The sequence below is a fragment of the Anas acuta genome, chromosome 6 (genome assembly GCF_963932015.1).
Source record: "Anas acuta chromosome 6, bAnaAcu1.1, whole genome shotgun sequence".
Lineage (NCBI taxonomy): Eukaryota > Metazoa > Chordata > Aves > Anseriformes > Anatidae > Anas > Anas acuta.
The window spans coordinates 1,024,898-1,042,180 of NC_088984.1; the positions used below are offsets into that span (position 1 = coordinate 1,024,898).

At 46.7% G+C, this 17,283-nt stretch overlaps 1 protein-coding gene across 7 annotated transcripts in view; it reads right to left on the bottom strand.

Annotated features, from left to right (window-relative positions):
• Window positions 1-17,283, bottom strand: part of GPD2 (glycerol-3-phosphate dehydrogenase 2) — a 58,092-nt gene that overhangs the window by 39,682 nt on the left and 1,127 nt on the right. For 3 of the 7 annotated variants that reach the window (XM_068686901.1, XM_068686900.1, XM_068686894.1), the window contains exons 2-3: window positions 16,035-16,191; window positions 6,872-6,979 (exon numbers count right to left, since the gene is read on the bottom strand). In XM_068686901.1, coding sequence (XP_068543002.1) covers window positions 6,872-6,973 — 102 coding nt within the window. In that variant the 5' untranslated portion in view covers window positions 6,974-6,979; window positions 16,035-16,191. Of the gene's footprint in view, window positions 1-6,871; window positions 6,980-7,718; window positions 7,875-12,261; window positions 12,401-16,034; window positions 16,192-17,126; window positions 17,261-17,283 lie in introns of those variants that run through there. The other 4 variants (XM_068686896.1, XM_068686898.1, XM_068686899.1 and 1 more) reach the window with 4 other exon arrangements.

A 17,283-nucleotide genomic window follows, 5' to 3' on the forward strand; every position in this document is an offset into this window, starting at 1 on the left:
AGCAGCAAAGAGTTAGCAGCATGGCAGTTTGCAGAGCAGTTCAGATTCTTCTGAAGTGGGTTGGGAAGCTCTCCAATCCAGCACACTGCTGATTTCCCACAGGCCACCCCTGCTCCCGGTTCAGTGACCCTGGTGAGAACGGCTGACATGCTTGCTTAGTCCACCAGCATGGGCTGTGGTTTAAATGTTCAGGTTTTAACTTGTTTCCAAAGGCTCTCTTCAGTTAATATAGATTTAAAATGAATTCTGGAAGCCTTTGCAGTCACTGAAAGTCAAACCTTATTACTGAGTACATATTTCATAAAGTATGAACCCACAGCAATGTCTCACGTAACAGCATAGTAATTGTATATACAACAGGCTACAGGCAGGCAGCGGTTATTCAAACAGTTAAATAGGATGCAAGATCCTAAGTCACATGTGCTTTCTCTTTGATTTCAGCTCCAGGTCTTCTCCTGACAACTTCTCCTCATTCACCATTGTCCCTCGTTCTGCACACAGCCAGGCTGTGACTTTCTTCACTATTTATTTATTGAATACACAAAGGATCCATCTTTTCCACAGGAGAGTAAATTCGTGTGACAAAAATACTACTTTTTTACTGTTATCTAAAACAATCCACTATTCAAATAATCTTTCCATTCACTACTTACAACCAGCATTGATTTGTCACTGGTAAGGACGGAAGCTCCCTTAAAGTTTTTACTTCCAAACATTTCTTGCATAAGCTGAATTAGATGACTTTCTCAGTTATAAAATAATTTTATTGCTTATTGCACTGTTATCTGTGAATTACAGTTCCTGCAGAATTGCTCCTAAGCACTGTCCCACCATACCAACACCACCACATGCAGCTTGCCCTGCCTTGGCGTTTCGATCACGGCTCAGCTGATCTGCTGAGCTCCCCTGTAGTTCCGGAGAGCTACCTGCTCGTACAAGCCACCTTCAGGTTTTAATAGCTCCGAGCACCTCCCCTGGCATTTGCGATGGGAAGGGAATATCCACCTGCCATGGTGAAACAGCTTGACTGACAAAAGGTAACTCAGCCGCTTGCAGCCATCTGTTCCTATCTGCAGCTGAGCGGCTTTCCAGAAGCTATCTGGCCAAGTGGTGCAGCTCCTTGTTAGCAGGCAGTTTGCTGGTTGTCACAGAGCTCTGCGAGCAGACCTGCTGAGTTAAAGGTAGGTGATTCTTGCAACACATCCACTCTAAGTTAACAGCCAGTTCAGCCGTGCACATGAAGCCTAAATGCAGGTTCAGTTATGATTGAAGAGTATTTCTCAGCGTCCCTATAAACTTAGTGCTACTGTACAACAGGAAAATAAAGACTATACGTAGCAGTCATGCCTAAAGGAAGTGCATACTCAAGAGAAAATTAATGCTCACGTTCATCCTGTAATCATGTGTTACATTGACTACAATGCAAACAGCTCATGCAAATCAGGGCAGCCACAACTACTTCCACCCTGCGTGTTACGGCTCAACGAGGAAAACTGGGCTAGACAAAGAGTGCTTAACTTTATTTCAGGGAAGATATGTTTCCTTACTATAATAAAAGGGTGAGATTTAAAACAAGCAAGCAGGAGGTGGATCCTGATCAGCCTCCCCATGGTATCACCTCCTCACTCCTGCACATCTACACCCATGGCAGCTGGCAGAGACCACCCAATGGGGTACAAAGCCTTGGGGCCACACAGAAGCACCCCAGCACCTCTCTTCACTCCCTCCTCCATGGGCTTCCCGTCCCGAAGCAGCACGAGGGACGCAGGAGATGTTTTCCCCTGTACAGCTGGTACCTGCACCACTGCAGCCTTCCTGCCTGCATCGGCAGGGTAACAGCCAGCACTGCTGTTCAGCTTCCTCCGCTGTCCATGGCTCTCCTCAGCAAGCTGTTGCATTAAGCACTCTTCTTAGAGCTGTGTAACTGCAGGGAACATACACAGGCCACTGATACCAGCTTCCTACTTTCCCTAAATATCACCCTGCGACTAACAGATAATAGTGCTGAGAAGGAAGCTCAAGACAGATGCACCCGTGGCTTATTTCTGCATGCATTTTGGCTGATCAAGTTCAGCTACATATGTTCCACTTTATAAGCTTTAGAAGAAAATTGAAAATCCCCAGCTCAAGATGAAGTTTTGCACTAGATGTCCAGATGTGCCTTCTTCAGCAAAATAGGTGACTATTTTCAAAGTATTTACCTTAACTTCAGGAAAATAGGAGAATACATGAAAAAAATCAGAGTCCAAGAAGTGCAGTTGTCATTAAAAAACAACAAAAATAGTTAAACTAAACACATTATCTACACTCAACATGGTAAAAGACAGACCAGAGTCCCAAGCAAATAGCCACTGGTACAGCAAGAGCATAGAAATCAGCACACCAGAAACTGAAATATAAGCAAAGTGATTAGCACACTAGGAATTGATAGAGATATGATTCATCTTGCTGTCAATTAAATGTGAGACTGAAGAAAAGCTGCATACAGGGATTCCATCTGCAATAACGTGATTAGTTTGGCAGTGAACAAGTATGTTTACTGAAATAAGCAATTGCTGTTTATATCTACAATTTCTCAGGCAAGAGTTCCTTGAATGGTTTTGATTACACTCTTAGCGAGAAGAAATGTAGTTTGGCAGTTTGAATTCAATCAAGAAGTTATAAAGTGATCTAGTAATCCATAAGCAAGCATTCTTGTTAATTTGGCTAATGCAAATCACCAGGTAGGTTCACAGAGCCAAATTCATCATCCATATTCATTAAAGAGAAAATGGAAGTAATTAAAAACCCAAAAGCAAGCCCTGATGCATTATCATATTATCGCTCCCTGCACTGGATTCCCCTTGACAAGCAATTCCTGACCGCCCAACAATGCACCTGCACACCGGGAGGAGAGAAGGATTGCTGGGTGGGCTTCGCTAGGGGGACAGCACTCACAACTCCAGAGCAAAGCAGTGCTTTTCCTCGGTGACTACAGAAAGAAGGACCATTAACCCCTGAATGAAGCCAAGCACACTGAACTAAATAATACCCACATCACACCCAGTACTAGCCCACTTGGCTCAATAAGGGCACACAAAGCACGAACACGGCAGTGTTGTCAGCATCTACAGGAATGCATCACCCTTGCCAATCCTACCTTTCAGCTATCTGAAACTGGAGGCCAACACAATTATGTACACAGCCTGCGTGTTTCAAGTCTCATGTAGGAGTCCAACTTCACCGCAGGTGATGTGATTCTTTTCAGGAGCTCCTGATCATTAGGGAATGCACTGTACACAAGTTGGAGAGCTGTCTGCATTGTTTAAGATAAATTTCATTTACAGTGGTAGCACTGAAAGAAATTTAGAAGTCTACACACATTTTGCCTTATGTGAAAATCATTCAGGAGGGACTAGTTTCTTCAGACCTCTGCACTACCATCTGCAGGGATTTCCCCAGCTGTTTCCCTTTCTCTGGAAAGGGATTATTATTTTTTTTTAATCTAAACCAAAAGCTTCCCTGTCAGACCTAGGCATTTGCCCTCAACATCTCAAGCCACCAAGACTGCGCAGAACACTCAACCACCTTCCTTAAGGCTAATAGTTACTCAATAGGAAAGAACACCTCCCGTGTGTTTACTGAAAGAGATTTTGCTTGAATTAGTGTCATTCCTACTTATTCCCTTACAGCACAGCATTAAACTAAGCCAGCTGATTAATTCAGTAAATACCCCAGCGATCAGGTTACCATTCAAGACACAGAAGTGCAATATTCATCTATCAGCTTAGGAGTTAAATTCAACAACAGTTCTGTCATGTCAACACGTTCCCATCCTCCTCCTGCTCAGCAGGAGCTGTGTGTTGTCAAAAAACAACACACAATACGAGGAGTTGACTGAACCGCTTGTATGCCTGCATATGCCATCCATAATCAGCGGATGTATATCTATATTGCCTCAGTTGCTGTTGCAGAAACATTCTCCCAAATGTCAGCATTTTTATCTGTGTGTGTATAGAAAAATAAGTTGGGATAAACAACCTGAAAACCAGGACAGATCTGAGTCAGTGGTGGGTTTTATTTCTGAGGTGTAAACACCCTACAGTTGTTGATATACAGACAAGGTTAACTGTGCTAACTGTGACATCTTCCTCACAGTCCAGCTTCGAACCTTAAACCTAGAGGGAACATCTGAAATTGCCAATACTCACCCCTTTCAGCAGACAAACACCCACTGATATGCTTGACTAACAGATCCAAGGGAACTCCCAGCCTTTCTTGAGGGCCAGAAGCTTGCAACCCATTACCTTTTTCCCTTGGAATTACCTGGGACAGCTGAGTTTCATAAACACCTAATATTAGCTGAGTGAACATGGAAAACAAAGAAAAATCAGTCAGCTACGTTGTGTGCGCAGAATTATTAAACAGGGTCTTTTTTCTGTCAGTGGGTGCCCCTAATTGTGGGGTGCTCGCCACTACACAGGCACCCAGACGCAGCGGGTGAGGCAGTACTTACAGACATGGGGAAAGATGGAGCATGCCACTGCTCTTGCATTTTATTTTTATCTTATGTGATGGATTCTGTTCGTGAAACAACAAACAGACTTCCCACAATGTGTAGCCAATTAGTGCACACCTTGGGGCAATATCCCTCCCTGGCACAGGAAGGGAAGATCTTTGCCCTAGCATATATTTGATTGGCAGGCATTATTAAAGAGAGGACACTTGGGCTGGGGGACATGCCCACAGCTTAGATATGTCAACACTACAAATGGACTGTCCTCCTTTGTGTCAATCCCTCCAGTTATGTTCCACCTGCTGCCCTATATTAGGTGTTTAAGGCAGCAGCTTTAAGGGACATCACGTGGGAAATGTGCAAGTTAGTACAACATGAAAACAACATGCTGTTCACTTGACAGATCCATTTGCTTACACATATGCTGGAAATTTTTCAGATCCTCTGTAGACAGACACTACACAATAGGTTCAGGAATCAAGGAACAAGTGGATATTTCATTCTGACACCATGATCACCTTCTGTAAAGCTTTGCTTTTTAAACTGCCTTTAGAAATTTGTAACGATCATCCAATAACAACAAAACTGCAAACTCTCTGAATCCTGTAACATTGCATATATGACAAATTAGCTATCCAGATCAGTCTTGCCTTCCAACTTTGCTTATTTAACAGTCCTAAGATTTGAAGCTGCAGTTTCTGACAGTAATGAAGCCAGAGTGTAAAATCCTGTGATAAAGACTCCAGAGAGAGTCAGAAATGGCATTAGCAGCTAGGCGCAAGACAGGCAGTCCAATGGGAAGCTCACTTATAAAGCTAGGATTTATTTTCTGCAACAGTATCTGAAGCTATAAGGATCCTGGCTTATCCACTTTCCAGCTAGGTTCCCCAGGAATGACTCATCTCATTTGCTTTACCATTATCTCAGCTGCTATTCCTCCTCCACACAGAAACAGCCAGAAGTTTCAGATTATCATCTATTCGGACCAGAAATGCACACCTTCATGGAGCTAAGTGCAGACTGCCTACCGTCACTCGCTGCTTTACCCCGAATTAGACCACTGAGATCACTTGCATTCCTGGCTGTCGGTTTTCCCATTTTGAATGGGAACCTACAGGAAGCGTGTGGCAGCTGGGCAGCTCAGGGTAACGGCCTGCCATTGATAAAGGGCTGACCAGATCCATTTCTACGGTGAGAAGCAGAAAGCCCCATGCAGAATGTGCACCTGCTCACTTAACTGCTGAAACTGGTATGGTCTGAAAGGGAGGAGGAGAAGGTACCCCGCCTCCTCAGGGCTCAGGCTTCTTCCAAACCCAGATGGACAGGCCAGAGCCCTGACTGCACCTCCTTCAAACCGTATGGAACACTGATTGCAAATATTGTCAGCCAGGGGTGAGGTACCAGCCTCAAAGCTTACACTTAACAGCAGATAAGATTTGTCTCTTTATATGCATCTACTGACCCTGGAAAACAGTTATGAAATAACTCTAAAGCACAGCACAACTGCGTTAAAAATAAGAGATTTATTTGCTTAAAAATAGTAGCTGATCAACACCAGCTCTGCTTAAAACAATCCACAACTTTGCTTTTACTGATTTCTTTTATTGATTTTTTTCCTTGGCTCCTGCATAGAGAAGTAGGGGGGGAAAAAAAGCATAGCTGCTCCAATTTGGCTGGAAGAAGTAGTTATGACAGTGAATCTATTTTCTACTACAGAAAGAATCAAATCCACAAACTGGATTGAAATCTACTGCATCTTTCAGCTACCACTATTTTACTTTAACAGTATGTTTTCAACATCAGCCTTTACTGCTCTGGAATTTTTATCTCATCAGCACGCCTTCATTACCTGAAATACAGCGCTGAACTGTGTCATGAACATACCAGCATCTAGGTTGTGCCCACCCAGACACCAATCACCACAAGAAACGGGAGCCTTGCAACTGACTTCTTTGGCACAGAGCCCATCCTGACACAGTTTTCAGTCTTCTGAACTGGCCAAGAGCTGCCACAATCACTGTCCTAAAGCTGAGATTTTTCAGAGGTAATCCTGGAGGTGACACTTCAAGCTGCCACGTTTGAAAACACCTTCCAAACTATTTACTACTTAAACTTCAATCAATACTTTTCACTCCTGAAACTAAGTGAAACCCCTAGTAGTGTCCAAAGAACATTTTTTAAACATGAGAAGTGATTTACAAGAAAGACCTACAACAGCGAAACATCATTTAATGCCATCCTCCAGATAGCACCCAGCAGATCAAGCTGAGAAGCTCTTGGCATTCCTTTCCAAAGGAAACTATTCGTATAAGCCTAACATACGCTCAAACAGATTTTAAGTTTCATATTTTATCAGAAGTCATAATTAATACTTACGTGTTTGTTTCTATACTGAGAAAATTGAGAGAGGCCAAAAACTGTTGCTATGGCACCTCCTCCAATGAGAACAGTTCCTTTCACTGCCTTCTGAAATGCCATTTTTTACTGTAAGAAAAGAAGATAAAAATTAATAGGCAGTTTTGCCATGTTAGAATCTAGGCTACACAGAATAGACCATTTGTAGAAGCTAATGACAATGTTTTGACAAGTTGAAATTTAGAGTAGCAATAGATTAATTAACGATTTTCACTGCAATACTAATGATTTCTAAACAAAATGTAGAGAGCGGCAAGCCAGAACACTCTGGTGTTTGCTACTGAAGCTGACTGACAAAAGAGTATTTAGACATACAGGTGGATGTGTACGTACATACACAGTTTGTGCTGTAAGCACTTGCCACATAACCGAGTACTTACAATACCATGGCAGAGGCAGAACGAGAGCACCCTGTCATCAAGCCACATGGCCACCAAGTCCTCATCACAACAGAGCAGCTGATCTGCTTGACAAGATCATCCTCAGCTACCCGCCATCCCATCACAATTATTTCTACAACCAAGTTCACCCAACAGCACTCTCCCCTGGATTCCCACCAGGAATTACGATTCTGCCATTCGCAGTACACCAAAGCTTGTCCTACCCAGAGCGGTGCAGAACGCTAGTCAGGAAACAGGTTCCTCAGCAAGAAGCAGCGGAGACTGTGGACAAGACCAAGTGGCTTAAAACAAGCGCAGAACTTTATCATCTAGCTACAGAGGTATTAAAGCTGGGCCTATGTAGGTCAGGCAAATTCTTGAAAGGGCCAGTGTTTGGATGCTGAATGAAAAATTTGCATGGAACTGACCTGAATCTTAAGTAGGCACAGCCTAACCCATCTTCCCAGGAGCAAGGCAGCTCGCATCCCATAGAAACAACGTGCAACAGATTTGAGCAGCTTCAGTCAGGGCTCCAAGTCCTTAGGTTACGAGGACACCTTTGTCTGTGCCCCAGATTCATACAGCAGTCCCTACACAAGACATCCAGCACCGCGAAGACTTTGAGCGCAGGCAAGCGATGCACAGCCCTGCACACAGCAGGGCAGCAGGGGTGGCTCTGGGCCCTATTTCTTCTTTCGATCTGCATAATCATTACTCTTTCTTAAAAAAAATTTAAAGCAAACGTGTTTAAAAACACAAGCCAAATAAGAAAACTTCATTTTTAGATGGTGTCAATCTTAACTTTGTTATCTGTGCACTCTGCTTGCAGCACATCCATGGGGGAAAACAAATGCACAAGCAATTATTGTAGGCAAATATGTTAGGTATAGATGTCATGTGCTTGTATGCACTGATTATTGTACAGAAAGCAAAGACTTGTACCTTCCCAGAAGGTTTTTGAAAGAGCAACATATATGTTCTTAGAGGTTCCCACTACAAAGATGCCTTTCTCAGTCTCTAGGTAAAGTATCACACAGTCCATTCAGTTCATGCTTGAGTTTTAAGAAGTACAAGTTTAATCTTTCCAGGACCTGGATGAGTCAAAGGGAAAAGGCAACACAATCCCCCTGCAACATCTCAAAGCAAACTCACCGCAGCCTCAGAAGCTACAGCAGCCCTGCAGGGACGGGGCAAGCAGCGACCAGAGGCAGAGAGCAGCCCGCTACCCCAGCACAGTGCTCCAGGAAGGGGCGACCTATGGCAGCTGCAACGCTGGGAGGCCACCCCGCACCTCCCCTGTGCTACCTAGAATTAATAGAGTGCCAGAACCAAATAAAACAGACCCCACAAACACACACCCTACCACCTTCAGTCTGTCACTGATACAGCATCTTCTCTACATCTCTGGAAGTACCTATGGTACCCCTGAAGCCACAGCACAGCATGCACCTCACAGGAGTTGAGGTGTGCCATCACCACACTTTTAACCTCCTGCAAAATAAGAAAAACAACACAATCAAATCAACATCAGCTCGCATACTGTCTATGGCTGCACAAAGCATATGGCGATGCCGCACACATACACAGCATCCAAGCACTCTGTGTACTATACGTTTCCACCAGACGGTTTCTTCAAGCCGCTAGAATAATAACTCAGCTTTCAGAATGCAAACTGGTGGCGAGCGCGAAGCAGCTTCACACACCTTACGCAGCGGCAGAGAATCACTTCAAGTAGGACTACGAGACCCTAGCTTACAAATGCCTGCTCTGGGAACACAATATGCTCTACGATCCAAGATTGTTTTAAAAGAACAAATTAGCATCCTCCAACGAGCCAGCCTACATGTCTGAAAAGATGCTGGCTTTCAAGAAAACAAATGGAAGCAGGTCCGTACGCTGCTTTTTGTAATCAAGTTCAGCAGCAAAGAGTGATCGCTGAAGCACAAACCCCTACTTTCCCAGTTCAGCTAACAATGAACAAACTAATTGCGAGCGCTGCCTCAGCAGCTGATACGAGGTGGCAAGAGCAGCCCGCAGGCTCCCCGCCAAGCACCAAACGGCCAAGCAGCCTCCAGCAATGGGGCCAGCACCAGCCTGAAGAGAAACAGAGCCCAGAGCAAGGGAAGGAAGCCCAGGAGACCAACTCCTGCCTCCCATTCACCGCCCTGCTCAAGCCTTCCCCAAGGCTCCCTCGTGCAGACCAGGTATGCACCTACCCGAGGTGAACCACTGCATGCTCACCCATTGATTAAACACCAGCTCTCCCAGATAAGAGTTAAAACAATCCCCCACAACGACCACAAGAAGCCACCCACAACGCAAGCTTCCACTCAAAAAGCATCTGTCATCAGCTCTAACGCAATACTACACCGACACGCTAATAGCTTTTGTGTAACCATTTCCTAAACAAAAACCTCTGCTAGGAACCCAGCAAACCCTACTGCCATTACGTGTAGTAAGTTCTCCTCCATATGCATAAGGAGCTTCAGGAGACTGACTGTCCTTTAGGAGCAAGTCAGAAGGGAATGGAAGTTCAATTCAAAACTGGTTTCTAGAAATTTGGGATGAGAAATGCAGCATCTTTGTGGTATAACAGACGCCATTCTTTTGGCATACTAACCTTTTCCACCTCCAGATTTGTACTGGTGAAGCTTTTCACCCTACAGAGCCCAGTCCAAGTTGCACAGCACGTGCAGAGGCCTGCAGAGCCCCACTGCTGCCCGAGGACAGTGATGCTTGGCCACAAGAAGTCAGACCCAGGGAGCTGAAATTCACTGCCTGCCTGGCCACAGAGCTGGCTGCCTTGCATGGAGCCATACAAGGGGTGTAGATAAGGATGGTGGGGAAAAGCAAGAGACAAAGTTTTGAGTGTACCTGCACACCAGGCTGCGAGTCACAGCAGCAAGGCAGCTGCCTAAAAGCTGAGGCAAAAAGCACTGAAGGGGGACCTGCCTGGACAGCAGCCAGCTCTGCTGTCTGAGCTTCCCGTCCCTACAGGGCAGTGTGGCTGCCCACACAGCGGTGTGGTGCGGTGGGATCCAGCTGCCCACCACCTCCCACGGCCAAGCAGCGTGCTGCCAGCACACATGCCAGGATTTGGAGGGCTGCAGCGAGCCTCCTCGCTCACACAGCCGCCTCCCAGCCGCTGAGGCGGTGCCAGGAGGCAGCCCACACCGGCACATGTGCCTCAGGACTGCCTCACTGCTCCCGCACCCAGACCCGACACCATGCCACTGACCACACCAAAACAACGTGTGATGTGCCACTAGGGCAGTTCTGCCATGCTTTTGTTACTCGGTGACACCAGGAGGAGCCCAGCAGCTCGTTGCCCTCACTATGGCTGCAATTAGGGCCTCTGTCAGCATGGGGCCAGCCCTTACCCACTGGGTGGCCGGACACAGCCCTCGGGCAGGCCCCACACAGCTCTGCAGAGGACAGAATCAAATGGCCACAAGCACCTTGTTGGTACGAACAGCTTCTTCAGGGACAGAAAGGGAAGCACAGCTTAACGTAAGCCACTCCAACACGAAGCTGGACAGGCATCCAAACCTGCAGACAGCACCTCCACACCCAAAACATCTCAGTTTCATCCCAGGAACCCGTTAGCCCATGTCCGAGCAGACGTATCTGGGTGAGGCTGCTTCACCTCTAGGCAAGCAGAGCGCAGGACAAACAGCCACGGATGATTTTTTGTCTTTGTGGTGGTTTTGCTGTTGCCTGCCCCTCCTGTGAGCAGGGCCCCATGGCAGCACGCAGCCGGCTCTGCTCCGGGCAGCTGGGGCTCTGCCGAGGCACCAACCTGCCTCAATGCAGCCAAAGGGAAATTACAGGCTCCCGAAGCACCTACCTGGGAGTTCTTCAAGGTATGTCCCAGGACTGATGCTAAGGACTGCTGCGAGCACAGAACAGGATAAACCAGAGAGCAGAAGGGGAAATGGGAAAGAATGCAGGGCACATAGCTATGGCAAGATTGTACATGAGTGCTAAGGACACAGACAGGAGTCTAAACTTAAAGGCTCACCTATTGCAATGGGTAATAAAACTCTTTCAAGCTGATACCGGTAACTTGTGATCAAAACTTCAGATTTTATAGCAATATAAATTGTAACAGCACAGCACAAGAAGCAGTGCGGTCAGAAATACGTCACTTTCCATAACACAAGCATTCTGAGTAATCAAACAGCATGCAGGGTTTTAATGCTGTAAGCCATCTGACGCTGTGATCACCAGGTCAGGCAAGCCTTATCCTTTGTTTCGATACAGGTTTTGATAAACAGCACCTTTAGACCCATGCCCTCAGCTCGAGGGCTGGCTGAAGTCCTTGACGGGCTGGGGAACAGGCTGTGGCAGGAGCAAGGAGCCCTCTGCCGTCACAGGGACAGCCAGGGGCACGCCACGAGGAGCGGGTGCAGCACACGGCGTGATCTGCCCAGAAGCAAGCCACCCACGGGAACCCTGCCCGGGGAGCCAGCTGAGTGCTGGCAGATGCACGGAGACATCAGCTCAGACTCGTAGCTACAGCAAGGCTCCTGATGGCAGCTTGGTGCTACCGGCTGAGGTTTAAGGGAAGAGAAGGAGCTGGTCCACGTGAAGGGGGAAGCACACAAAAGGTTCATCAGGGCAGACTCAGACTTTCAGTTTCCAAGGAGTCAACACAAACTATCTTCACGGTAACAACTACTCCCTCCTGCACCGAATTTCTCAACAAGAAATAGAGGGCACACTCACCACGATCAAGACGCGTGGTTTTTCCCAAACTGCAGTCACTGCTGCCAGAAGCACCCGCCCCAGAGTTGCTGCCAGCGAGCCCCCGGGCTGAGCCCCCATACCCACAGCCCCCCAGGCTCCCACACCACAGCCCAGGGCTGCACTCCACCCCCATTAACATGCCCCCCAGAGCAGAGCTCTCCTACTCTGCTTTCAGCCCCACGTTTGAAAAAAGAAACCAAAACCATACAGAGTGCAACTTACATCCTGTTTTTTAAAAAATTATTTCAACACCCGTCTCCACCAGAAGCTTCTGTACAGGGCGCCCCATATGACAAGTATCTGCCTCCCTGCAGCTCTCAGCAGGCTGACAGAAGTCCTAGGAGGAACTCGTCTTCGTTTCCCGCAATGCCCAGCCCAGGCAGTTACCAGACAGCCTGCCTGTTGGCTGGGATCTTATTTTGGGTTGTGTAACGCTATGCAGCCTGCCAGCACGCACACGCACCTACCAGGTCCCCCACCCCCTCTCAAGGCAGCCGGTATTTCTGTGCTCAGGTACCTTCTAATTATCAAGGTGTTGGGCTAGACCTAAGGAGGGCACGGGGAAAGCTGGTGGAAGAATGAGAGGAATGGAGGAGGAGGGCGCGAAGGCAGCGAGGGAGGATTCAGACGCAGCGCCGCAAGTTGGAGATCAAAGAAAGACGACTACTTTAGCAAAAATGCAGGGACAGATGGATACAAACTGTAAAGCTTTGCAATAAGTGTGACGCCCTGTATGCTGCCATCAGACATGGTGTATGAGACGCAAAACCTGTTAAATTAAGAGAAGAAATCCAATCTGTTATGTTGTATATCTGAGTGCTTTACGAGGCCATTACCATGGAATCTGGATGCTTCGCATTCCGTTTTAAATGAACACATCTAATAAAGTGACTCACTCAATGAAGACTCAAAAATAGAAAACTTATAATCATCACCACTACAGTTTGCATAACTTGCCATTTGCACAGTGGCATTGTCTCATGTTTTTCATTTTTCCCAAAAGCTTCTCAGGTGAATTTCAGATGAGAGCTCCAGGCTGAGCTGGGAATCTTGCGCTGCCTCTGCTTCTCCAAACAGAGAGAGACGCTATCCTCAGCTCCTTCTGATGCTGCTTTTGATCCTCCTTGCAAGAGGACTTAAAAGGTAGCCACTGTGATGGAGTGCAGAGCTGCAACAAGCCAGTCAAGCCATAATTAGCACTCTTACTACGGGTAGTTTACAAGTTTAAAGCAGTACTGCTCGGAGTGAGATGCTGACAGTCTGCAGCATGCATCAATGGAGGAATAGCCAAAGAGCACAAAAAAAGGATGCAACCATGTCGTATTAACACTCCTATGATAAGATCATCCACCAGCTCTCATGTTGCTGCTCTTGTTTGCTTTTTAAGAGACCACAGTGGTTAGTACATTACACAGCAAGTCAGACCACGCTAACTGAAGTAAGCGTCTTAGAAGCAAGTAATTAGAGCTTCAATCAGCCAGCAGTGAAGAAGCCTGCCCTGCAGCACTCCGGGCAGCCAGCAGTACCTCTCCCCAGGTTACCTGGGTCCCACCTCCTGGGCCGCCCTGTGCTCTGTTACCTCCCCAGCAGTGACACAAGCAGAACAAAGCAGCACGCTCCGAGAGGCAACCAGAGCTTGTTATCTACCTCACTGGCTGCATGGGCTCTGACACACGTCCTCGTGACTTCTGGACCTAATTCCTGCAAGCCACAGCTATAAACAGAGCCACACACCAAGATAAGCTTCCAGTGGATACATAATGCAGCTGTCACGGAGACAGTACTGAAGATGAGAGCTCCAGACTCCCAGCCTCCAGATCTTCTCCCAAAGCCTCTCATGTAGACTTCAAGTTCTTAAACACAAGTTGTGGCACTTTAATTAAAGTAATTACCCCAGAACTGCCTCACCAACCAAGCACAGAAACATAACCCGTGATGTACCAGGACAGCTCGCAGGGTTACCAGCCCCTTTATGCCACAGACCACACAAATTTGTGAATTCCCACACCCAAAACTTAGAAGCCCAAAACTCCCAGAGGCCAGCTTCCACTAATTAGTGGAAGCAAAGCAGCAGTTCAGCATATGGGGAAAGGCCTTCCCACGCGCAAGTAAGGCATCCAGCACGGCTACCATGCCCAGAAGTAGCTGCTTGGCATGTCACGCATAAAAATAAAGGAAAAACAAGGCAAAAATAGTCATACTACCCTCATCCTCCCTTTGGTCCCCACTGCTTCAAACTTCTTGATTTGCTTTTTGTACTTAGGTGACCACGATCTTCCCACCAGGCATTAGATGACACCCCAACTGCTTTAAGCACTATCCTACAAGGAATAAACTTTGACTTCTCGCTCCTGTATTTATACTTTTAGACCTAATCACCTTTTCTCCTGCGTGGTGGGTGTCTCATTGATAAATACTTGGGATTTCTGATAGCGATAATCATGCCAGACAAGGCAGGTTTCTGACAAGGAGGTAATACATGCCTGCAGATGACAATTCCAAGCACTGTACCTCACAATTAACAGGAACATTAAGAGACACTGAGGCCATCTGTATTTTGGGCTTCCTCATCACATAAGCGCCACAATAGATTTTGCAAGTTTTACCAGGGAATTATTTAAATTCCCTCCAGTCCCACTGAAACATCACTTCAAACCCCAGCCATGCAGGGAACGAGAAGCCTAGTCTCCAGCCTGGTTACTGGCTACATTTACGCAGAACGATTCTTGTACATTTGTTTGCCGACGTAGTCTTCCAGCTTCAATAGTTCAAAATAGTCATTCTAGCTCCCCACGAGTGAGGATTTATTCCAGCCATAAGATCCACCACGCACAGACAATGCTAACTCGCACAGACTGTCAGCCAGCTGCTGCCATCAGAACTGCTCTCATTGCAGCCAGTTACTGGAGGGGCGTTCACCCTTCTTTTTGCATATTCCTCAATCACCGCATATTTGATAGAGGTTTGGTCAAACAGCCCACCAATTCAGCTCAATCCCAATACCTACCCATACCTACAGTTCCTTCCTTCCCTCCCTCTCCCCAAAGTCAGACACTGGAGGAAGCAAGGTTTAGTAAACTGTGGTTTGCTTATTACAAGATCAGGCACAGACCTGCATACACAGACAGGTACCTGCTCAAAAATAACTACAAATTAGGTAATTACTTAGGCGTGTCAAGGAAGTAGCCTAGTTTTATACACTGGCCTGAAGACTGAGAAACCCGATAGCACATGCAAACCCAACCCAAGCAGGAGGGGCACGCACTCAGTATCATTTTGAAGTCAGAACTAGCACTTGGTTTGAGAAACACTTTGCCAAGCAGAAGAGTCACAATCCAAGAGTCAGTACCCAGCCAGCAGAGAAACAGCAACTCAGCATCCATCGGCATTTCAATTTATAACTCGGGGTTGGCTCATCTGGCATTTGGAAACCCCCAAGACAGAGTTACAGTCACTGGGGAACCTAGCTCAAACACAGCTACTTAGGGACACAAAATGCTTCTCCTCCTGCACTGCCAAAACCAATAAAACAAATCAATGCTATGATACTGTAAAAGAGTTTTGATTGCAAAGTGTTTGTTAGTTATGTAATACAAAAACGTTCTCTAAAGCAGTGCTTTTCGGAAGCAAGAGTACCAGTACACCTACATTAGCAAGAGCTGCGGCACGGCTGCAGCACAGCCCCACAGCAGAGGGCTGCTGCTGAGAGCAGCCTCCACGATACACGTGTGCACACTGCTTGTCAGCAAGCAGCTCCAGTCCAGGCCCATGAACACCCGTGAAGCAGCTGAGATACACGAGAACTTCCTTATTTAAAGGGAGATCTTCCCACTTTTGTCTGATCTGCTTAAGATTTTTTTTTCAGCCTCTATTTTAATTTTTATTTCATGTTCACCTCCATCATCTCCCAACTGCTCGGTGCTCTCCAACTTCTGAGCGCACCCAGGGAAGGTGACAAGCCCACGGGCAGGCAGGTCACGGGCACAGTTACCCACCTTCTGGGGGCAGATCCACGCAGCCCTGCTCCCACCAGCCGGGGCGGCACACCCGCGGTGACGCAGCTAATCCCCAGCAGGACAGGCACAAACTGCAGATGGCAAGGCAGGCAGCATACAGGAGGACTCAGCTGAGGTGTACTACGCTGTCAGAGCCCTGTTTTAAATAAAGCACAACACAGGCCCACGTACTTAAAAAAGGTAAAACAACTCTTAAATCCTGTTTGCCAGCACGTAAACACGCACCACAACAAGGCACCTGACAGAAGCAAGCTGCTGCTTAACAGGGCTAATCGCAAATGAGAGCCCTTGTTTCAGAAACAGAGATATTTACCTGTGAAAGCAGAAAGTAACAGTGGAAACTGGGCATTGTGGGAAAAAAGCACATTTATTTTAAATATTTGCTAAAGTTTGTAGAGAAACGTGAAGGCAAACTAGGGAGCAGAAGGGAACCTATATGGGCTTTCATTTGGAAAACTGGTTTGCGCTGATGGCCTTTGAACCTATCCAGCTTTCTGAACTTCTAATACGGACAGTTTACCAGGCAGCAATGGATCTCCAGAGAAATTACTATGTTATGTAGTAAGGGCCTAGCTCGTGAAGTTGTTTTTACTCTGCTTCTGTGTATGAGTACAATTACACAAAACAATGTGGACATCCATTCTCTTTATGGTTACTGTAGAAGAGCTTACTTAACCAGAAACACTTACTGATCTTGAAATATCAGGCTGAGTCATTACTAGCTGCTTATCAGTCACTGCTCCCCATCCCTAAACGTTTCTGAGGAACTGTACCTATAACGCAATGAGCAAAAGGAAAGGCCTGATTAACTTCAGTTAAAAATATACCGTGCTCCTGACAGCTACCTCACCAAGCTTGTTCCTTATCCATGGTTAGGAGATTATCTCACAAAAGGACCTCAGAGTCTTCAGGCTAATGGCAGTGTAATTACACTTGAGCAAGCTTCGCACGCAGGGAGCTCCCTGGCTGGAAATACAGAGCAGCAGTAACGGTTCGCAGAGGGCTCAGCACAGAGGCATACTACAGGTACACAGAATGAAAATAAAACATGCAGAGAAGCACAGCCACAACCTGAGAACCAGCAGATGAGAAACGCAAGAGTCCACAGCGGTAACAGATCCACACGCAGACTGCTCCAAGTCTCCCAAGCACGGCAGCCCGGACTCTGCAGCTGCCCTGCCTTTTTTATCTACCAGTTGGCTGCAAGCAGCAGGCCTGGAGATGTGCT